Source organism: Ursus maritimus, unplaced genomic scaffold (assembly GCF_017311325.1).
Source record: "Ursus maritimus isolate PB19 unplaced genomic scaffold, ASM1731132v1 scaffold_12, whole genome shotgun sequence".
Lineage (NCBI taxonomy): Eukaryota > Metazoa > Chordata > Mammalia > Carnivora > Ursidae > Ursus > Ursus maritimus.
The window spans coordinates 3362414-3385877 of NW_024423564.1; the positions used below are offsets into that span (position 1 = coordinate 3362414).

The following is a 23464-nucleotide window of genomic DNA, read 5'->3' on the forward strand; positions in this document are numbered from 1 at the left end:
CAAAAACCCAGAACAGAACCTTAGCAACCTATAGGGCAATATCAAAAGTTCTAACATATTTAGAGCTCAAGAAGAGGAACGAGATGGGGCGCCTGGGTGGCGCAGTCGTTAAGCGTCTACCTTCGGCTGGGGCGTGATCCTGGCGTGATGAGATCGAGCCCCACATCAGGCTCCTCCGCTGGGAGCCTGCTTCTTCCTCTCCCACTCCCTGCTGTGTTCCCTCTCTCGCTGGCTGTCTCTATCTCTGTCGAATAAATAAACAAAATCTTAAAAAAAAAAAAAAAAGAGGAACGAGAGAATAAGGCAGGAAAAAAATCGGTATGTAAGTTTGTTGAGAAACATATTCACCACACAAAGCCCCTTTCACGGTTGGCTAGAGCCTACAGAAGTTACGTCGTGCTCCAGGAGAGGGCGAGCCCTGGGCCAACTGCAGGGCTTCATCTCCGAGCGAGGGCCTCACCTCCTCCAAACGCCCAGGACGTAGTTTACACGCAAAGAGAACCAAAGAGGCCGAGCGGACCAGCCCATTTCCGGGGGATGCACAGAGGGCTGCGACTGTCGTGGTCCGCAGAGCGCCTCAGGGGCGGCGACAGCAAGAGCGTGGGCTCGGCCTGAACCCCGTGCGAGATTTCATCTCTGCGCCTGGCTGTGGAAGTTTGGACAAGCGGCTTCGAGCGCCGTGTAGCCACTGCGGCCCGTGCGTGAAACGGAGATACGATCAGAACAGGGATACTCCGAGGGAAGACAGCGCGCGCAGGTAAGAGGGCCTGCGGGCGAGCGTGAGGAGCCGGGCGCTCAGCCCCGAGTCGCTGAAGCGACCCGCGCAGCCGTTACTTCCCCGTCTTCCCCGGAGCTTTAGGACTCGCCGCGGAGCCTCTTCTGCATCCGTCTTTGGCAACACCCCAAGGACCCGGGGATAAAGAGAATTCCTGCGTAAAAGGAGACGTTGCAAAACGCCACCAGACCAAGAATCTAGCCCAAGGCGTGGTGGCGAAAAAGCGCCAAGTCCCAGCCGCTACGTCACCAGGGCACCGCGTGTTACTTGGTTTTCTCGCAGCCTCCGACTCGCTGTAGCTGCGTTAGAAACGCGCACCGAGAAGCTCCGACTACTCACCCACCCTTGAGGCTGCCGCCCTTCCTTCCGCGGAAGATCCGGAAGACTATTCCTTTCCTGCTTTCCCCAAAACCGAGCCCTGACGCACTGAGCGCTCAGAGAAGCCAAAGACACACCCGGAGCCCCGCCAGATCCTCCAGTCCGGCGCCAGTCGCCCCGGCCCGGCCGCCCCTCAGAGCGGCCCTGGAGACGCGCCTTCGCGAGGCCGCGTGCGGACACGAGGGCGCGGCGAGGGCGCGGGAGGGGAGGCGCCCGGCGTGAGACCCCGGCGTCCCCAACATCACCCGGTGGACTCCGGGGGACGCAGCAACCGAGACGGCGCGTACGGACCACTTTCAACGAGGGCTCGGCGGCCGGGAACTGGATTCCGGATTTTTGCCCCCCACCCGCGTGCAACGTGCTGCCCCGGCAGTTCTCCCGCCTTAGTTAATGCGAACTCCATCTTTCCGTGTGCCCAGGCCAAAATCTCAGCGTTCTCCCTGACACCAGTTTTCCTCAGACTCCATATCCGTAAGTCAGTAATTAGTGTTGTCTAGTAAATAAAGTGTGGACATGGATCCACACTCGCACCACTGATAACTGCCACGGTAATTCTTTCTTGTGGAGGCATTTCCCGTGCATTGTATGTACGCTATTTGGGTGCACTGTAGGCTGGCGCTTCCCCGGCGTCTGCGTACTACATGCCAGTAGAAGCCAAACACACCCTCCAGCCGCGATAATCAAACTTTTCAGACATTGCCAACTGTCCTAGTGGGAAAGCGGGTGGGGTGGGCAAGATCGTCCTCTGTTGAGAACCACTGATGTGTGCTCACTCCTGTCCTGGACGCTGAAGTTGGGCTAATGACTTCACAAATGTGGGAAACAGATTCAACTCATGGTCCTTACTTCATTCATAGGTTGAGATTTGAGCCTTTAGTCTCCGTATCCTCGGGTTGTGCTACCATTGCTCCTTTTCTTTGAATCAGCCTCCTTCAAGCCTGTCCTGGAAAGCTCAGTAAGGTTCTTCTTGACCTTTTTGGAACCTCACACTTCACTCAGTTTGGCCTGCAGAGAAGGTTTGTAGATAGTATTTTCTTCTTTACCGGAAACCCAGGTATCATGTGAGCCGTGCACTCAGGGCAACTGGGATTTAATTGTATGTAATCTCTACAGTTTGCACGGCTATCCAGATCCTTTTGGTCCAACAGGCAGGGAGTTATGTCGTGGGTCACTTCTGGTCGTTGAAAATCAACCAGATTGGGAAAGACACATAGGAGAAACCAGCTGCCTACCTCGGACATGTCCATGAGGGACCCCAAAAGAGTGCTGACCAGAAAGAAAGGCAGTGAATCCCTCCTGTTAGGTAGGTGAGAGGTAGTTCAAAGAGAAGGGAAGAAACCCTGTGAGATTTAGGATCTAAAGTTACCATAAGTCAGCCTTCTCCAGATCCTTGTCTTCCCATGGCTGGTGAAAGTGAGTAGTATCCTTGCTAAAGTAAGGGAAATAGACAACTTTGACCAGGCTACCAATCAGTAGGCAATCTCTAATCTTGCCTTGATCTTCCTTAGCCAGGATTTCTGTGGATTCCAAGGGTGCAACTGAATACTTCTACTTTTCATTTGCCTTTATTTAAAGAAGAAAGGAGGCGCCTGACTGGCTTAGTTGGAGGAGCATAGGACTGTTGATCTCTGGGTCGTGAGTTTGAGCCCCATGTTGTGTGTAGAGACTACTTAAACTTTTTTAAAAAATGAAGAATCAGGTGTGAAAGAAATAGGAAAACTGCTACATTAGGGGCAACTAATATTCCTGTGACAGTCAGAACCTCTCTCCTTAATTTTAATTGCACTTTCGCAGGTAGATGTCCAGGTTGGGCCCATTTTACTCTCAGGGCACAGGTGATAGGGCCATGTATGTGGTTAAGAGGTTCACAGATAAATTTCTGAAGTATAATAGTCATTTAAAATATATATACATTCCCAGGGTTGCCTGGTTAGCTCAGTAAGTAAAGCATGCCACTCTTGATCTCAGGATTGTGAGTTCAAGTTCCACTTTGGGCATAGAGCATACTTTAAAAAAATAAAAATAAAAATATATTCTAAAAAAACCCAACACATCAAGCTCAGCTATGCCACATTTACAAAGATGGAAAAGAATTATATATTCACAAATAAGTAACGTCATAAAAGGGACTTTAAATATGTTTATTTTTAAGTAGGCTCCGTGCCCAGCATAGGGCTTGAACTTGAGATCAAGAGTCACACGCTCTACCAGCTGAGCCAGCCAGGCACCCCAACTCTCTGTTGTTTCCACTAAAGTTTTTTTTCCCCTAGATATGCCCATGTAGTCTCTTCCCTTTTCCAAACTCTGACATTCACTACCAAATCCTAACATTAGTGTTCTGGTTCCAGACTATTCTTCCCACTTTGCATCTTTGCCTCTCTCCCATCTTCTTTCCTATGCAGAGAAAAGTTAAAGTCTTTCTTAATCTCCAATTTGCAACATCAGTTCTTACAATCAGGTTAACAAATTAGGGATCTTCCGTAGGACTCTATTTTCCTAGAAAAATTATAAATAACACAAGGCTTTATTTCACAGTTGGAAATGTTTCAGAAATAAGTAAAGGAAACATTTCCTAAGATCAAAGGCCAGAAAAGTGATCGAATTTTTTTTTGTTGTTGTTCAGGAAAAATCCTGAGTCTGCTGAGTGTTACGGACATCCTGCCTCTTCCTCAGCCTGCACACAACAGGTTTATTTTTCCTAAAGGGTACAATAAATAGAGAACCTTGGACCACAGGGGTCAACCAACACATAGGTGGGCATGTGTTCTACGCTGAAATGAAAGGGATGAAAATGACAGCACATCTTAATCTATGTAGTTGTTGACATAGAGTTTTACATTTTTCAAAATTGAGCTGTTGAAAAAGAAGAGCAAAACTAGAGGACTTGCACTTCCTGAATTAAGACTTACTGGGGCACCTGGGGCACTCAGTGAACTGAGCATTCGACTTTTTTTTTCTCCAAGAGTTTATTTCAGAGAGAGAGAGAGTACACAAGGGTGGGGGGGAGATAGGCCGAGGGAGAGGGAGAAGCAGACTCCCCACTGAGCAGGGAGCCTGATATGGGGCTCATCCCAGGACCCTGAGATCAGGACTGGAGCTGAAGACAGACCCTTAACTGACTGAGACACCCAGGCACCCAACTCTTGGTTTTGGTTCAGGTCATGATCTTGGGGCTTCTGGGATGCAGCCCCTTAGCAGTGGGCTCTGTGCTCAGCAGGGAGTCTGCTTGAGATTTTCTCTCTCTCCCTCTGCCCCTCCTCCATGCTCTAAAACAAATTTTTTCTTAAAAAAGACTTATTATAAGCTATGGCAGACAAGGCAATGTGCTAGTGGCAGCAGGATACACCAGTAATTCGGCTGAATTGAGAGCCCTAAAACTGACATTTGTTCAACTGGTTTTCAGTAGAAACCAGTTCAATGAGGTTCAATAAATGGTGCTAGAACAACTAATGTCCATATTGATGGGGAATGGAGATAAACCTGTGTAGACCTATGGCTACAGGAGTTTGGATTTTATTTAAAATGCAGTAAGATCATCCCCATTTCTCCTAAAACAGCTCCCACCATTTTAAATATCTCAACCAGAAAAACAGCTATGCTGACGCTATTTCATCAGTGGAAATTACAGAGAAGTCTCCTCGAGAGGAAGCATTTTGGAGTAGTTTCTGTACATGCTTATACATGGGGCATGTCCAAGTTTCCTACACACTTGGCTCTAGGAGTGTTTACTGAAGGTTTTCCTTCCCTTCTGACCACATTGTGCTGGAGAGTCAGCAGTAAATCTCTGGCAGCAAAACAGGGTCACAGTCAGTGCTGGGATTAAAAGCAAACTAAAAGACGAGTCAGTACCGGTCAAGATAGATGCCACGCACTACAGTTTTGGAGTCGAGGTTACTGCTGCCACGACACATCTGCTGGCAGATGCTGTATCTCCTTTAATATTTTCGACATAAAAATGTTCACAGTATTTTGTTGCTTTGTTCTTGGACAGCTTGCTTCTTGAGAGCATGCAATAAGAAACACAAATACTTACGTATTGTTCTTTCCAAAAATGTTGTTTGATCAGAAGATAAGATCTTGAACAAGATAACTAGCCTGTCCTCTTCAAAAATGTAATGCCATCAGAAACAACAAAAACAAAGATATCACGATAGAGTTCCAGGTAATACGGACTGAAGTGCAATTTAGGGACTTCAATTAGAGCCTGGGGAAATATCAGTATCACAACACATACTCCTAATCCTTAATCTCTCATATATATATGATATAGACACAAATATTAAATGCATCTATATCTTTATACATACATGTGTATATAAGTAGGACATTTTTTAAACAATGGGAACATTTATGCAACATATATTAGATAATGTTATTGATTTAATATTGTCCTTAGATTTGATAATTGAATTGTATTATGGCTATATAGGATAATGCCCTTAATATTAGGAAATACATACTGAAGTATTTAGGGGTGAAGTGGGCTTGCATTTACTAAGTAATTGGAATGCAGGTGTGGGTCTCTGTAGACAGAGAAAAGGAGCAAATGAACATTTAATTGTTGAATTCAGATGAACAGAATAAAGGTGATAATTGTATTCTTCCAACTTTTCTGTAGGTTTGAAATGTTTCAAAGTAAATAATTTTGAGGGAAATTGATTATAAAATATGAAAGACTGAACAGCTATCTGAGTCCTGGACTAAAAATTGGCTCTCTATGGGTCTCCACCTTGCAGGAGGGTATGGCAGTCCTCAATACTGACTACCAGTACAAGAATATAAGTCACTAGTTTGCTGTACCCACCCATCAAAAGGATCTTTCCTGCCATCCAGGATTTGTCCTCCTTTATTAATCAGCCTTCAAGCCTGGAAATCTGGTAAGTTTGAGGCTACTTTATATGTTTCAGAGCTTCAGAATAAGATGTCTGGTTTTTATATTTAATTGCAAAAGACAAATCAATGGGTACTTATTTTCAGGAAAAAAAAAATCCAAATGAGAGAGGAGTTATCTGAAACTTATCAGTTCCTGTAGATATACTATTTCTTCCTGTGTATTCTAAACAGAGACCTCTAGAATGCAACTTTTGCTAGACCTATACAGGAAGTACAAGAGTGAACAAAAACTCTCATGATCTTTCTCTGGCAGCGATTCTATCATCCTTTCTTTGGGTCGCCCACAGGTAGACGTGTATGAGACTGCTGCTCTGCTTACAGATCCCTGTGAAGGTAGAGATTTTGCCTGAGTTATCTCAGTTCCCAGAGTGTGGACACAGTGTCAGTTTTGTATCAATACCAGGTGCTCGATAACATTTAATTTCGGAATGAAGTGATGCACCCAGACTTGGTTGCTGTCACTCTGGGATATAAATATAGTGGACATATTGTTTGACTTCCCTGTTGTTAGCTGGAGAGAGAAAGTTTTGTAATTTTGATTTGTTAAAAAAAAATGACAGGCAAGAGAATGTATATAAAATAAACTCCGTCCTTTAAGATTTCTAATCTTTCATCCTTCAAGGAAATGGACATGTGCTGAAGAGCTGATGAACAGTCTGCAATGACATTATTCTGATTTATTCTTGACCCGAGTCCTTGACATTTTTTTTTCCAGCTGCTGCTGACTCCAGTTATCCACAGGATGGGTTTGGCAAGAGAAAAGGATTAGGCATCTCAAGATCATTTGTGTGAATCTAGGTATTGGTGTCTCTTACATAGTTGTCAGATTTGCAGGCTGAAGAGCTGTGATTTCTGCAATCAGACTATCCATTTGGAGTAAAAATCTAGAGTGGCTGTGAAATTTGACTCTTAGAGATGAAGTCTTTCTTGCCTTCAGATTTGGTAATTTCACTGTTTTGTTGTTTTAGTTTTTTTCATCGATGGGGGAACCATTTATGACTAAGCTTTGTTGAAATAAGAACTTTTCATATTTCCACTGTTAGTTCTTACCTGAAATAGAAGAGAAAAAAAAAAAACTAAATTAAATGAGAATCTTCTATTTGTTCTGCTGATACCTGAGGCTGAAGTGACAGCTAAGGAAGAAAAGAGGCCGAGTGCAACCTGAAAAGTAGATAAGTCATGGTGGTGAAATACAATCTGGAAGGAGTTACACTAGCATATTAGAGGGAAAGTCCTCTGAAATATACCATGTGCCCTGTGGTGTGAAATACAGGGCCCCACTACCTCATAACGCTAATAGCCTGCTTAAAGCTGCTCCAAGTGGGTAAGCCAGATCCCTACCACATCCTCCCTCAGGATCAGTTTACTCTACATTCTACTCTTCTGGAAAAAAATGAAGGCCTTTCACACCTCCCAGGAGGTGTGCCTTGCTTCAAACGTGCACATTCAGAAAGTCTGTTCTAGAAATGAGAGCATATTGTGCATGGAAATACATGTCCTATTTTATTTATTTATTTATTTTTCTAATAGGACGGTGGTGCCAAGGGAAGAGTCCTAGCCTAGAGTGTGAAAACCAGCAGGGTCGTTAGACACCATCTGTAATATTGTGATTTATAATAAGAAATGTAAATTTGGTCTTTGTTCCAGTTTCTGGCAGAATTCCTAAAATGCTTGGGATTGGTCTTTGTTACGTTAATGAGGCAACTGCTGGAAAGTCCTGGAAGAATGGAAGGTGATTACCCAGGGAACCAACCATAATTTGGAGGGTTGGAACTTTTAGTCTTATCCCCCTGACCTCTGAGGATGAGAGAGGGGTTGAAGTTGACTTCAGTCATCAACTGCCAATGATTTATTCAATCATGCCTATGTAAAGAAGCCTCCATCAAAAACCCGAAAGATGGGGGGTTCAGAGAGCTTCTGGGTTGGTGAACACATAGAGGTGCTGGGAGAGTAGAGCTCCCGGAGAAAGCCTGGAGGCTCTGCACCCTTTCCCCATCACTTGCCCTATGCATCTCTTCCTCTGGCTGTTCCTGAGTTTTATCCTTTTAAAATAAACCAGTAATCAGGGCTCCTGGCTGGCTCAGTCAGTGGAGCATGTGACTCTTGATCCTGGGGTCATGAGTTCCAGCCCCACACTGGGTGCAGAGATCACAGACATACATACATATATACATGAAAAAAAAATAAACCAGTAATCTAGTATGTAAAATGTTTCTTTGAGTTCTGTAAGCCACTCTAGCAAATTAATTAAACTCTCATGGGGGGGGGGGTTCTCAAGAAACTCTGATTACAAAGTCAGAAATACAGGTGACAACCTGGATTTTCTACTGGCATCTGAAGTGGGGGCCAGGGTGGGGGCAGTCTCACAGGACTGAACCCTTAACCTGTGGAATCTAATGCTGTCTTCTACTAGGTGAACCTAGTAGGTAGTGTCAGAATTGATTTGAATTGATTTGAATCACCACACCATCCAGGTGGTGTCCCAAAATTTGCTTGTTGGTGTGGGAAACACCCCCTCCCCAAGCTGGAATTGGTACCGGAATCTATTTACTATCCAAACACAGTTCCATCTTTGGCCATGAGGAAACAGTGGTATCTAGAGGCCAAGTATTAACTAAAGCCACAAGACTTATAAATGAAAATACTGAGATTAAAATCCACGCCTTGAGCCTTTTCACTATGTCACAAAGTTTAAGACAAGGGAGAGAAAAGGCTCCACTCTGGAGGAAGCCAACAGGCTCCACAGTGTATTGGGTGCCTTGGCTGGGGCAGGAGTTGACTTTATAGAAAGTCTCTTTTAAGTATTCTTCTTAAGAGATTACAGACAAAGAGAGGAATCATCAGAAAGAGAAAAAAGAAAATTAGCAAATTAAGAGCAAAGTTAAACCTTGGACTGATCCGTTTACACCCTTTAGAGACTGATATCCTGTAACGTTAATTCTGCATCAGGTTGTTAGAGCAGGCAGTCAGGTTCTGACAGGATACCTGGAGGTTAACAATGAGGAAGTCGTGGGCAGCTGAGAGGTCAGAGGCCTGTCTCTGGCAGCCTGCCAAAAGAAGCCGGATCAAACCAGATCAGCCAAGATGGCAGATGCCATCACATGAACCCCCGACCAAATTAGGAAGAAAAAGCCGAAACCCTGCTTCCCGCCCCCTAGTTAACAACTGTGAATGTAAGAAACCCAACCCCCAGGGGACGCTGCTCTACCTCTCTCTTGAGCTTGCCTGCTCTGATATCTCAAGAGTGTACTTTTTGCTTTAACAAACTTTCCTCCTTCTTTACTTATCCACTGGGCTGCGTGTCTGTCTTTGAATTTCTTCTCATGGTAAGACCAAGAACCTTCAGTAACTCCTTCCAGTCTGGCGGGGTGGAAGCACCAGGGCTGGAGGTCCCTCCAGGTCACATGGCAACACAGTTGCTACTTGGGAACATTTGTAGGAATATTTCCACTAGATCAAGTAACAGAGTTCCTAAGTGAAAACTGAAAAAATAATTTCTCATTCCTAGGTGTTCCTTATCACCTAATTCTATCCAAACTACTTCTTAGAGAAAGATTTTATTTTTAAGTATAGGGAAGGCAAGTATAAATATAAATTTGTTCCCTAAAGTTTTAGTGTTATATTCTCTTTAGGACACTAAGATCTAAAAGCTTTTGAAGGTATCATAGATTTGGTGTAAAGATTATTTTCAAGTTAAAACATCTAAAATTCTTATCTGAATTTGCTTTATCTGCTCCAGATAGACTGATTATAGATCTAATCCATCCATCTATCTTTTCTTTTCTCTTTCCAGCTATACAAATAAGACTGTTGAGAGAGGAATGCAAATCCCATCAATGGCTAGTGTTGGCCTTTCCTAAGTAACCGCACGTTTGGGATCCTTCTGTATTGGTGAGCTGAGATCTTAGTAGATCGATGGTCCTTCTCACTGGTAGCCTCATATTTGAATCACCTCGGAGCTTTTAAAAACTAATACCCCAAACACATCTGAAACCATTTAAATCAGAATCTCTAGCTGTGATATCTAGGCATTTGTGTTAGGCAAGACCTTACCAGGTTCTTATAATGACAGCGTGATTTAAAGCTACTTAGGAGACCTGACCTATTTCCCATGGTTCTCTGTTTCTCTCTAGCTGTCCCACCATGGGCTTCTAAACCTAAAGATTTTAATCTTCCTTCTTATGATCTGAGGTGAATCTCTCTTTCTCAATTGGATTTCCAAGGCAAGGATTTCCTTCTGTTTATCTAGCTGGGTCTTTACCAAGTTCACCTCTAGATTTGCTTTTCCTAAAGCTAATTCACCACAAAGATGTCCTCAAGTCAAGTAGCTGGGCTTTCCTATGCCTATACCTGTCAATCATGGATAATGATTTACAGGTAGGGTCACTGGGTGCTGTGGGACTGATATAAATTCCCAGGTCCTTCCATTCTCTGAGCCACCAGGCAACTGGTTCCACTAATCTGAGGACAGTCCTATTTAGAAGAGTCCTTGGGAAAAAAAAACAACATAAGTACAAGAAGGTAAAAGGAGGGGTGCCTGTGTGGCTCAGTTGGTTAAGTCAGTTAAGTGTCTGCTTTCAGCTCAGGTCATGATCTCAGGGTCCTGGAATCAAGCCTCAGGTGGGGCTCCCTGCTCAGTGGGGAGTCTGTTTTTCCCTCTCCCTCTGCCCCCCCCTCCTGCCTGTGCTCTCTCTCTCAAATAAATAAATAAAATCTAAAAAAAAAAAAAAAAGAAGGTAAAAGGAATCTTAGGTGACCTTCCTTACCTGGCACCTACAAGATCAGGCAAGGATGTCTATTGGGGTGGGCATTGCACACAGCAAAAACTCAGTAAATACTGAGTCTGGTATATAGGAGATAGGCTGAAGATATTTTGCAGGTTTGTAAATATTTTTACCAATCTGAAGGTAATTTGGTTTGGTTTGGCTTTTTTCAATAGTAAGAGTTGGGAACCATAAGTTGACTGGAATATTACAGTTTGAGTGCAATAAATTTGTATTTTGCCAAGGATCAATATAAGCTATACTTATTTCAATTTTTTAGTACTTTATTTTCACCAGTTTTTGAAAATTGGGGTTTTACTCCTTTTAAGCTCATGGTACCTCTTCTGGTCCTCACATTTCCTCAAAGACTACTGACCCAGAATTTAAATTCTATTTGCTTGTTCTTTCCGCATTCAAAGACAGCGTTTATCTAATCTTGGCAAATTTTACTCAATTGAAATAATTGTTCTCTCATGTCTTTTCACCTTTGAGGATTGTGCTTTTCTTCTCAGGCTTGCATTAGTGAGGTGTGGTTTGTACCTAAATGGTGGGTTTCCCAGACGTACCCCTTCCTGGAGCCTGGAGTCTGGGCACCTGTGGAGGGAGCACCTAGGAGGTAGCCCTCTCTAGATTGAGAATTATGAGTCGTGAGGCTTTGGGTAGCTGTGGCCTCCCCATCACCTTTTGTTTTTATAGCTGGGTACGGCAGGAGAAAAGGCGGCTCTGAGCGCGACCCTCTCTTGGGGGTTTTGATCACTTACCTCTGGAAATACGATTCAGGTGAGCCAGGAGGCTCAGACTTCCTTCCCTGATGCCTCTGTTTTCATTGAACCGCTGGGCGACAGACTCCACGCTCTGCCTGTTGAGGTTAGATGTGCATCCTAGTCCAGGAAATAATGACAGTTTAGGCAAGTTAAACACATTCACTTGAGATAATGCTTTCTGCAATTCCTTTTCCCCTTCTTTCTCAGCCCAGAAACCTTGGGGACTCAAAGGTCGGGACTTCGATGTAATGGGACGGAAGCTTAATTTTCACAAGGCCATTAACAAATGCCAGCTCATTCATTAATATTATCACACCGAATGGCTGAAATTATGAAGGAGACTTTTCTCATGAAAGAGCTGCTGCTTTGGTGTGGAAAGAGGCCCAGACACTGCTCTGGCCCAGTCCAAGACTGAGGAATGATGGCCTCTGTGTGAGTGCAATCCAAGAGGAGGATGCGGGGAGAAGAACCACACTGGGGACAATGAAGAGTAACCAAGACATTAGAGAGGGGGATGAGGATGGCAGTAGCAGAGACCCTCACTCTGCTGAATGCGGTACTCAGCAACCCAAGTTCTACCGAACGACTGCCACATGAGAGGAGAGGAGCCACAGAAAGTATATAGAAGAGGAGTCACAAGAAGAGTTTTGGAGGTCAGACAACTTGAAGACGGAGGGATAGCTCAGCCTTGGGGCAAATCTCTATCTGAACTTATTTACTCATCTAAAAAGTAGGAGTATTCATACCTGCCCTATTCTCCCTAGTTGGGCCATTTGTAAGAGTAAGGAAAGTAAGGTTTATCAAGTTCTTGAAATCTTATGAAGCCCTGAAACACAGGACAAGTCCTTAGAAAGATACATATTGCCAGAAGCAGGCAGACCTGGGCTGCCCCTACCGTTTCCTTGGTCAGAAATGCTGAGATGATGTTCCAGCTTTTCTTGAAGGCAGTCATTGATGAAAAGAATTTCCTTCAGGTGCTGCTGCAGGTTCTGGATCTCATCTTCTGCAGCCGTTCCACCAGCACAGGGAATGAGGTAGGAGATGGAGAATCCTTATCACTAATGGGGTGGCCAAGGGCCTCTCAGCAAGATCCCTGCCTTTCACCATTTTTCTGCCAACTTCCTCTTTCATCAGGGAACACCAGAGAACTTCCTTTAAGAGCCCTTAAAGGCCTTCAAACAAAGCATGGTCCAGGGCTAAGCAAACTCCACAGGACCACCTCTCACACAAGGATGTGGGAAGTATAAAGGAGGTTGACACAAGGCAGGGAAAACATCAAATAAGGCTTCTGAGAAGGGCTTATCTAGTTCTGGGAGAGATGTGGCCACTTCTTATGTAAGACTTTCAGGTACTAATAAATGTCTCTACTAAATACCTCTCCCACATGATTTATGACTGAACATCTTTAATAGATGACAAAGACCTCCTTCTACATCTCAAGGTGAAATGGGAAATAGGAATGAGGAAGCCTTTGTAAGGGGACTGCCTGGGTAATAAAAGGCACACACCATTGGCAAAAAGGCAAAACCTGAGGTGGCTTATATCACTATTAAAAAACTCAGCTAACACTGAGTGGATTAAGAGTCTCTTTCTCAGGATGCCTGGGTGGCTCAGTTGATTGAGCATCTGACTCTTGATTTCCACTCAGGTCATGATCTCAAGTTGTGAGATCGAGCCCCACATCAGGCTCCGTGGTCAGCGCAAAGTCTGTTTGTCCTGCCCCCTCTGCTCCTCTGCCTGTTTTCTCTCTCTCAAATAAATAAATAAAATATTTTTTTTTAAAAAGTCTATTTTCATGCCTATGAGAGGACGTAAAACATATAATTCTCTAACAATTCAAACTTTGATCCCCAAAGGAAACTCAAACAGTCAAAAAAGGGAAAAGAGATGAAGGTTGAGGTTTTAATCTACACACACACACACACACACACACACACACCAGTGAGGCTGCTACCCCCCTAGGGGCTCTTACATACCTGGAGGAGCTACACTGGCTAGTTTGGGGTTCTTAGGAAAGGAGCATGCTAGCGGCATGGCTGCTCGATTAGGCCTTTTTTCCAGTAGACAGGCTGGTTGTTGGTTTAGATTAGATTATAGCGCTGAGACTAAACCCACAGACATTTTTTAAAAATAGTGTCACACAAAGGATGGGAACCCTAGTATTTACCCAAGGGTTGCCAAGAGCTGAGCCTTGTCCTTAGGGAAACCACCTGATGTTCTGGTAGTAAGACGGAACCTTATAAGGAAGCAAGTCATCTGTAGAGGAGATGAAGACTGGAGACTGGAACCATGATACTGCACCTCCAAAAATATGGGCAAGACTGCTAGTATATCTCAGGCAGTTAGAAAAGTTTAAGGGACACTGTTCAGGAACTATAATTAGCAAGAACATTCCCAGAAAGCTAAGATGCTTCATCTTAGAGGAGGCCTATTAGATTCTGTACACACGCTGAAGTGGTAGCCGTCTGCCACGGTCCCTTCACTCTCAATCTGGCTTGCCTCGAGTCCATCAGCTTGCACATGCCAGTGGGGGCCAGAGTGACTGAGGTGAGGTGTGGGCCAGGAACAATGCAAATTACCTGACCCACCAGGGACCTGTACTTGAAACTTGGTCCCAGAGCTGTGTTCAGGCTCATCACTTTTTCAAGGTTAATCTTTAGGGCCTGCCTGCCGAGATGATCTCATTCAGCCTAGGCAGAGGCGGTTAGTATGTAGAAGCTACTGGAGCTTTATTCTCCATTCTTCCGGTGTTGTTGGAGTTTTGTTCTCTTTATAATGGGAGTACTCACTGGTGACTTCCACAGCAGAGCTGGCTTCCTGCACATCAGAGGGGAAGGCACTGCTGCTGGGAGGCTGGTGAGAGTCACAGTGACTGGAATGAGTCAAATACCGTTCATCTAGTGAGTCTTCCAGGACTTCATTCACTTCTTCCTCCTGGAGCTCCCTGCTGAGCCTGGGATAGGGGCAAGGAAGGCGGTAAGACAGGAGATTAAACTAAGGCAACCTGGAACCACAGTTTTACAGCAGCTGGTCCTATCTGAAGCTCCTGGAAGATACGCCAGAAACCAAAGAGGCCAACTGGATGAGAAAGAAAACATAACAATCCACTTCTGACCGGGGTTACTGTGCCTAGAGTTGGGTAGAAGGGAGCAGCAGGTGTTCAGTGTGCTGACTGCATAACATGTGGATGAGGAAGTAGACTCGACTACTCTCAAATACACGTATGACACACAGAGACCTAGGATAGCAGTTTTAAAATGCTGTGGACAACTTTTGTTTAATACAATATGAAGTGGGCCACTGAATACTGGCTCCTGAGACGTGGTTTTTTGTTTTTTTTCACCATACAGGTTTTTAGAATACAGACACCAGGAATCTCTGGCCTTTATGTCAGACTGACTCTAGCTAACTAAACTTGATGAATTACTAGGAAACGGTAATCAATACAAGAACTCACAGAGAACAGACAATATTGATTGTTTAAAAGGACAGACACATCATTGTATGATGAATGAATGAAAAAGGTACAATCGGGGGCACCTGGGTGGTTCAGTTGGTTAAGCAGCTGCCTTCAGCTCAGGTCATGATCCTGGAGTCCCAGGATAGAGTCCCACAGCCGGCTCCTTGCTCAGCAGGGAGTCTGCTTCTCCCTCTGACACTCCCCCCTCTCATGCTTTCAATCTCTCTTTCTCTCATTCTCTCTCAAATAAATAAGATCTTTTTTAAAAAATTAAAAAAAAGAAATAGGTACAATCAGTAGTTTCTGAGTTTTTTTCCTGGAACTGGGACTTTGGCGTCTTGGTCCTTGCTTCTGGAATCTTCTCTAGACCTCACCATTCCATTACCAGCCCTTTCATCATTCAGTTACCTGGGTGCTAGTGGCTCCTGTCCATCTTCATCCTTCTTATCATTGTGATTTTCTGTGAACCAAAAAATAGAAAGAGCTATTCAGAAATTGAGCAAGTCCCATTTCACACGTTACAAATATGAGGGCCTATATGATTTGAGATGTAATACTCTGCATGCTCTGAGAGAGAGGGCTTAGGATGTCTTCAGAGAAGTAGCCTGGAAGGCTTTCCTGAGCAACACTGGCAGTGTGTTCCTGGTGTGGCAAATCATCACCATGACATCTGCTACCAAGTCAAGGCAAAAAAAGTTTAAAATGTCTTTTGTCCGGTGTTGCTTCTCCACCTGTAACCTTCATTTTTGCCACAAGGCTGGCCGGTGGCTAGACCATGGTTGTGTGTCCTAATAGGCTCTCATAAAGCACCCACTGCAGTCTCTGAGGAGCAAAAACTTTAGGAGAATCCACCTCACCCTCTAACCAAATGACTGGAGAAAAGCACCTGTGCATGCCAGAGTGTGTGAAGAGAATCCTCCCTCTTTTTTCCCTCACCCACCTAGAGACCAGCACAGTTGCAGAACTGTATTGTCAAGGCAGCTGAATGGTGACCTAAACCACAAAAGAGAATCTAACTCTTTGATCAAAAGAACCAAGAAAAAGGGATCTCTTGCCTAAAAAATGTGAAGAGTGCTCCCTTTTATTTTCTATTTCTCAATTTTTTTGCCTCCTTGCTCTCCTCAAATTAGCCCCAGTCATGCAAAACTGCAACACAGTGTGAGAAAAGAAATCTCTGAGAACTCAATCTTTCTGAACAGAGGAACTTTTTGGAAAAGGGACCCTTGGGAACTTGAAAGTATGGAAGAAATACCAGAGAGGAGAGAGGCTGGAAAACTGTCTATAAGCTGACAAAAGTCCCAGGACTCATCGCCAAACCGAATATGTATGTAATAGACCCAACAAATCATGACAAAGGATTAGAGAACTGAATTACCACATAAACCACCACCCAGTCCAGACTAAACCTGAGTACCATATTTGCTGGACCAACCCAAACAGCAGCATATCAAAGGCACTGAACACTCACCTGACATTGGAACTACTGCCTACAGAAGGTGAGACAGAACTTAGGAGTCTGAACCTAATAGGATTAATTGCCTGCTAAAAAAATAATTTCCAGAGGGTTTTAACAGGACCCAGTGTCTTACGATATAACAGTCAATCGTTAAATAAATGAATAAAAAGCATTTGACAGAATTCGACATCTATTGAAAATAAAACTCTCAGAAAATAAGGAATAAGAAGGAACTTCCTCAAAAAAAAAAAAAAAAAAAAAAAAAAGAAGGAACTTCCTCAGGTAAGTTGGAAACATTTCTTGGTTGGACCATGCCTACTCATGTTTGCATTAGGAGACATAATTTTTTTCCCTGTTGTCAGCAGTCACCATCATAAAACAAAAAACAAAAGGTTTGTTCATTCAAATATGAATAAATAAAACAAAAAAATTAAAAAGGAAATGTCCTCAGCCTAATAAAGTACTATGATCATTAATTAGGAAACTCAGTATTATTTTAAGATTTATTTATTTGTTTGAGAGAGAGAGTGGGAGAGGGGCAGAGGGCGAGAACCCACACAGGGCTCAATCCCAGGACCCTGAGATCATGACCTGAGACAAAACCAAGAGTCAGACACTCAATCGACTGAGCCATTCAAGTGCCCCAGAAAACTCAGTATTATTAAAAATGTCAATTCTCCTCAAACTTTTCATAGATTCAAAGCAATGCCACTCAAAATCCCAAGAGGATTTTGTTGCTGTTGCTTTTTTTTTTTTTTTAAACAGATAATGGCAAGCCGATTGTAAAATTTATATGGAAAGGCAAAGGACCTGGTTTTAGGCAAAGAGTTCTTAGATATAACACAAAAGCATGATCCATAAGTTGGACTTCATTAAAATTAAGAAATTCTACTCTCTGAAAGACACTGTTAAGAGAATGAAAAGATAAGCCATAGTCCAGGAGAAAATATTTGTAAATTAAATAGCTCATAAAGGACTTGTATCCAGAAATGTAAAGAACCCTCAAAACTTGATAATAAGAAAACAAACAACTCAATTTTAAAATGACAAAATGTTGGACACTGGCTTCACCAAAGATATAAGGAGAGTCAATAGGCATATGAGAAGATCCTTAACATCATTGGTCATTAAGGAAGTGCAAATTAAAACCACAATGCGTTCCCCTGCCCCCATACTTACTAAAACTGCTAAGACAAAAAGCAAAAAGAACAACAACCTGAAATTATCCAAAGTTGATATTGGGGAACAACGGAAACTTTCACACATTGCCAGTGGGAATCTGAAATGATATAGCCACACTGGAAAACAGTGTGGCAGTTTCTTCTAGGTTAAACATACACTTACCATGTGACCCAGCAATCCCTCTTCTATGTATTTACCCAAGGGAAGGGAAGTGAATAGAAAATGTATTTTCACATAAAAACCTGTATGTGAATCTTTATAGCTATTATTCATAATTGCCCTAAACTGGAAATAATCCAAGTATCCTTCGATGGGTAAATAGATACATAAAAGTGGTGTACCCATATAATGCAATAGTACTCAACAGTAGAAAAAGAAACAAACTACTGATACATTCAGGAGATGGTAAATCTGTAGGGACAGAAAACAGACCCAGTGGCTTCCAGAAACTGGGGCGGGAGACAATGATTGGCTACACAGAAGCACAAAGGAACTTTTAGTGGTGATGGAACTATTCTGTATCTTGATTGTGGTGGTGCTTACACCACTGTATATGCATTTCTCAAAGCTCACAGAACTGACACTACAATGGGCCGTTTTATTGTAAATCAATTATCCTTAAAAGGAGGAGGAAATTGTGGGGCCTTACCTTGGGCCCAGGTGAGTGCCCCTAGGTATTTCTACCTGATAGCATCACTATCAATAAGCTGACATCTTTTTTTTTTAAGATTTTATTTATTTATTTGACAGAGAGACAGCCAGCGAGAGAGGGAACACAAGCAGGGGGAGTGGGAGAGGAAGAAGCAGGCTCCCAGCGGAGGAGCCTGATGTGGGGCTCGATCCCATAACGCTGGGATCACCCATAACGCTGGGATCACGCATAACGCTGGGATCACGCATAACGCTGGGATCACGCCCTGAGCCGAAGGCAGACACTTAACGACTGAGCCACTCAGGCGCCCCAACAGCAGGACATCTTAGAGTCACTCTTAGAGTCGTGGAAGCATGGAGACTTACGTGGGGCTTTGGGAGGATCTAAGGGTCTCCCTAGCCTGTAAGCCAACTTACCAGTGGTGAGTTTGCTGGCAAGGTTCTCTGCCAGCTGGCTTCCTTGGGCCAGTTGTTCACAGAATCTCTGTCCCTGGTAGCGGGCAATGTCAGTGCTCCTGAGGAGGCCCTCAAAAGACTTGACCGTGCTCTTTGTATGCTGAATGAAAAGATAACAGACACCTTTCCCTTCCTGTATCCTCTGTCGTAAGTGGGTCAGTTCTCGCGCCTGAGCCTGAATTAGGGGATCATACTTCCTAAAGTAAGGGAAAAAAGCAAAATGTAATAGTGGATAGGTTATGGGAGTTTCAGCAGAGACATCTCGTAGAATGCCCCTAAGGAATTTCCCAATTTTTGAATTTTTACAGAAGTTGTATGACTTGCCTGTGACAGAGGGAATGAGGAAACAGCACTGGGTTTGTTTCTTTGTTTTTTATTAACTTTACTTTGAAATGATGCCCCTTCAGTTCCTCAGTTCAGCCCACCTCCATTTCCATGAAATATATATCATCAAGCATTATGCAGAAAGTGGCGTGCACACACGTACAAGCCAGTTATAGAAGTGTTGGATGGCTACACGTGGTGTTGACTCAAAGGATGAAAAGAAAAATCAATGAAAGGATCAAGGATAGCATTCTTTTCAGTGACATGAAAATAAGCCATCATTGGTAAGAAGACACTGAAGAGTAAATAAAGTTCTGAGTAACAGCAATTACATCACTCTAAGTGGGTTTTCACCATTTTCTAATGATTATACAAATATTTTGCATGGATTCCAATCTAAAATGTGAGCTCTCTGAGGCTAGAGACAGTACCACATATTACCCAACTTACAGTACCCAACAGAGAGCACACATGTAAGTAGGTATTCAGTTAATACTTAGAACCACATAATCCTAAAGCTGGATTAGACGTTTATAGTCATCTACCTCAGCCGATGCCTGAATCTCCTCCCTGCTGTCCTACTAAGTGATCTTCTACAGCCTGTCTCTCAGACTCTTCCACAGAGCTCCTATAAAGTGTCAGAGCTGGTGAAGGCATAGACTAGAGAGCAACAGAGGCTCCAGACCTAGGCTTCCTTCAGTCACGTATCTCTGCTTTAGATTTTACACATTTGAGCTTCTCAGATTTCATTTCAATAAAGGGTTAAAAGACATCTTGAATGCCACAATCTACCCTATATTTGAAACCCTCTGAGGGGAGACAATGCTAGTCCTCAGCACATTCATAATCTATTTTCCAGACAACAGTTGCTTGATTATCTGTCTACCTAATAGCCCTGCCAGTTAGTACTCCACATAGTATAAATTCAGAAAAAAAATTAAAGTTGAGAAGGAGAAACATTTTTATCATGAAGAGTCACTTTGAAAAGCTTGGAAAGTATCTCTTGTGGTAGAAAATGTTAGTCCATTAATGACAACTACCACACCTATCAAAAATAAAAGTATAATAATTACAGAAAATATCGTTGAGAGCTTCATATGTGTCAGAGATGGTTCTAACTTGTAATCACGCATTTAATCTTCATAACCTTCTGAGGGTTATGATACTGTTTGTATTTTCATTTTTCAGATGAAGTAGTTGAGGTAACGAAGATGCAGGAAAGTTAAGTAAATCTGCGCAAGGTCACGCAGCTAGAAGCCACATTGCTAGTGTTCCATCTCACGCATCTGTCTCCATTTTATTCATATGCTATTTAAGGGAGAACCCCAGAGACCTAACTACTCTACTACCCAATTCCCACAGCCCCGCCAGTTGTCTTTCTCTAGTTCTGTGCCTGCCATGTACTTTTCTATCCCTCTCCTTGGACAAATGCGCTCTTTATGCTAGCAGCCTGGGCTGCCCCACTTCAAATAGTAGTTCACACTTTCCCACACAGGTACCTCCTTACCCAAGCCTTGCAGCTGGTCTCATCTTCTCTGCCTGTTCCCTGTCAAACTGCACTTCCTCCTCCAGCACGGATTCGATGAGGCCTTTGTACTCTTCGTTCTCTGAGAAAATAGACACACCTGCCTCAGTGGAAAGCTGGACATACCGCTGTCAAGGACAAATATAACCCCATTACCAGGCTCCATGCTGGGATTTCCCGATCTCATTCCTCAATCTCCCAGACTACATGGCAGTTTAGAGATGAGGAAAGAGAAGCTCAGGACGCGTAACGTACTCAAAATGATTGAACTGGAAGAAGACAAGTCAGAATTCATATCCCCTGAGGTCTGACTCCAAATCTTGGGCCAGTTCACCAAGCCTCCTAGCCACTTAGGTAAACCATTAACCTGGGACATGAAGTAGTGATTTCATGTGTGTTGGGAAAGTTCCAAAGATTGTAGGACTGACAGTTCTCCCATGTTGAGAGTTTCAATAATCCCCCCAATATTTCAAAGATTTCCAAGTTTATCTGGACTCAACTGTGTAATATGTATACGGAGGGGAAGAAATCTGAAAGATGTATGTTCAAATGCTACCAGGTGTTGTGTTAGAGGGAGAACTAATACGTAGTGCTTCCATGGCATTGTTCTAGTAGATTTTCAAGAATTATTATCGTGTAATCATCACCATTAGCTGAAAAGGTAAATATTATTCTTACTACTATTACAGATGAGGAAACTGAGGTATAAAGAGGATAACTTGGATTTGAACCCAGAAGTCTGGCCCCAGGATACATGCTTTTAATCACTGCACTGTATTATCTTTACACTAAGATCTAGGGTGATACCTTTTTTCTTCTCTAGCTTCAAACAATGTGTCTTACAATTGTGATTTTAATGAGTGATGTAAAAAAAAAATCCTATATTTTTACACCCCAAAGCTCATCTTTTCCATCTTTAATAAGTAGGCTTTTTAACTTTCTTCTCCATGTCTAGTAAGCTGGATAGCAAATTTTATCCCCCATTGATTTATTGAAAAATAACTGTAAACATTTGAAAGCAAACTCTAATTCAATATCAGCAAGAATCCTCCTCTAATATTCCTGTCTCTCGTGTCCTCACTTCCATCATGGTTCCTTCCGTCACTACAGCTTCCCGCTGCTTCCCTGCTGGCCCCCATTACCAACAGGTTTGGGATTGTCCAAGGATTTCCAAATGTGAGAGCTGAGCATGGAGAAGGAAGGGCCAGCTCCTACACTGACCTGGTCTGCTGGACTGGAGGCCTCGCCCACTTAGAATCATTCTAATTTTGGCTACACGTCTCAAAGCCCAGATCGTGGACTAGCTTGCTGTCTCCAAAAGTTCATATTCAGGGAAAGATCAAAAAGGTGTTACAGAGTCTCTGATTTTCCTGGAAATACTTTCAATCTTGGAGTGTGAGGAACAACTTCTTAGAACTTGTATGGGGAAATAAATCGTGCTCGGGGCATCAGGACTTCCCTCAGTGTTGCTATCGAGGTTCTGTTCTCCAGATATCTTCGGTTCAGTTGGGAACAGACAACTCTGAGCTCCTATAAGGCAGGTAGAGAATACTAGTACTTGTTCAGTGCAGCTAACACAATGTTTTGCAAAGGGGTGCTCTGTAAAAGTCGGAATTGAATCCTGAGATATTTAAGCCAACTGTGATACTATATGTTTCTAGAAACTGACACATATTCCTGAGAAAGAAAAGATAGTTCAGTGTCTTAACCAGGGTTTTAGCCTCAATGCCTCCCTACCTCTCACAGTAAACTTTATTCCTTTGTGCCTCAGTGTTTCCATCTTCTGCAAATTGCAGGTAAAATACCCACTTCTAGGGGTGCCTGGGTAGCGCAGTGGTTAAGCATCTGCCTTTGGCTCAGGGTGTGATCCCAGCATTCTGGGTTCGAGCCCCACATCAGGCTCCTCCTCTAGGAGCCTGCTTCTTCCTCTCCCACTCCCCCTGCTTGTGTTCCCTCTCTCGCTGGCTGTCTCTCTCTGTCAAATAAATAAATAAAATCTTTTAAAAAAAAAATACCCACTTCTACTTTTCCAGGAGTATAGGCAGGATGAGATTTATTTTGATGGAGAGAGAAGAATAAAGTTTGGAGAGTGTTTAGTTTCTCATAGGGAAGATAGGCAATCATTTATCACTCTGGTGACTGTGAACCCACAGGGCTTACTGTATTTCTGCAGCTGGTTGGCCAGGACATAAGCAGTAGCCTTGGATGTGAGGAATTTCTCCATGAGGTCTTGGAAGTTCTGTTTGTTTTTTTCCAGCTGGGAGCACAAGTACCGGTTGGTTTCTAGGATGCTCATTTCTGTCCTCAGATCAGAGAAAGTAGTGAGAGATTCTGCCATACTGAACTTTGTGGTTGTAGAAGAAGTAGAGCCAGAACCTGGGAGCAGAAACCCAACAAATAATTAGAAACAAGTGAATAGATTATGGTGATGGCTGCGCTGCCTGGTAAATTACTAAAAATCACTGAACTGTACAATCCTAATAAGTGAGTTTTATAGTTTGTAAATTATACCTCGAAGTTTCCTTAAGTGGAAAAAAAATGGACTTAAACAGGTCTAAAGTATGCAGATGTAATTCATACTTACTTTGAGGCCAAACTTTGTCAGCATTCCACAACTGTAAGAATTCTTAACCACAAAAACAAGGCAGAAGATACCAGAACCCAGAGCCTAGGCACTGCCTTCAGCTCAGGCTCGGTTAGAGTGCCAGATGGAGCACCCAGCCTGCCAGGTAACTGTTTGGAGTCACAATAACAGAACTGGAAAGTGAGGGGTGTCATGGAATCTTAGGAGCCCCTGTCTTCCAGTTGCTGAGGCCAGGCTGATACACAAGTCACCT

At 43.3% G+C, this 23464-nt stretch overlaps 1 protein-coding gene and 1 long non-coding RNA gene across 3 annotated transcripts; one reads left to right on the forward strand and one right to left on the reverse strand.

Annotated features, from left to right (window-relative positions):
* The first annotated feature begins 282 nt into the window (after nt 1-282).
* LOC103667584 lies at nt 283-12343 on the forward strand. 2 transcript variants are annotated; one of them, XR_005834017.1, is made up of 3 exons: nt 283-1624; nt 5890-6030; nt 11781-12343. It is a non-coding gene; the product is annotated as an uncharacterized LOC103667584 (long non-coding RNA). The 2 variants fall into 2 exon arrangements; XR_005834016.1 differs by lacking the exon at nt 11781-12343 and adding an exon at nt 6762-6888.
* LOC103667582 (neuroblastoma breakpoint family member 6-like protein) lies at nt 6966-22997 on the reverse strand. Its single transcript, XM_008695758.2, has 8 exons — nt 22788-22997; nt 20610-20709; nt 18740-18975; nt 15442-15493; nt 14363-14526; nt 12469-12576; nt 11571-11690; nt 6966-7096 (listed from the first exon to the last, which is right to left on the reverse strand). Exons 1-8 carry the CDS (start codon nt 22963-22965, stop codon nt 7086-7088), a joined length of 969 nt encoding a protein of 322 aa, XP_008693980.1. The 5' UTR covers nt 22966-22997; the 3' UTR covers nt 6966-7085.
* Between the last annotated feature and the right edge of the window lie 467 nt (nt 22998-23464).

What these genes read in the sequence shown, in the direction of transcription:
- LOC103667582 (XM_008695758.2), bottom strand. Translation starts at nt 22,965, where the DNA reads ATGGCAGAATCTCTCACTACTTTCTCTGATCTGAGGACAGAAATGAGC. An exon ending in CAACCAGCTGCAGAAATACA is followed by an intron (nt 20,710 to 22,787) that starts GTAAGCCCTGTG and finishes CTATTTTCTCAG; the next exon opens with AGAACGAAGAGTACAAAGGC. An exon ending in CAGGAGCCACTAGCACCCAG is followed by an intron (nt 14,527 to 15,441) that starts GTAACTGAATGA and finishes CCCCTATCCCAG; the next exon opens with GCTCAGCAGGGAGCTCCAGG.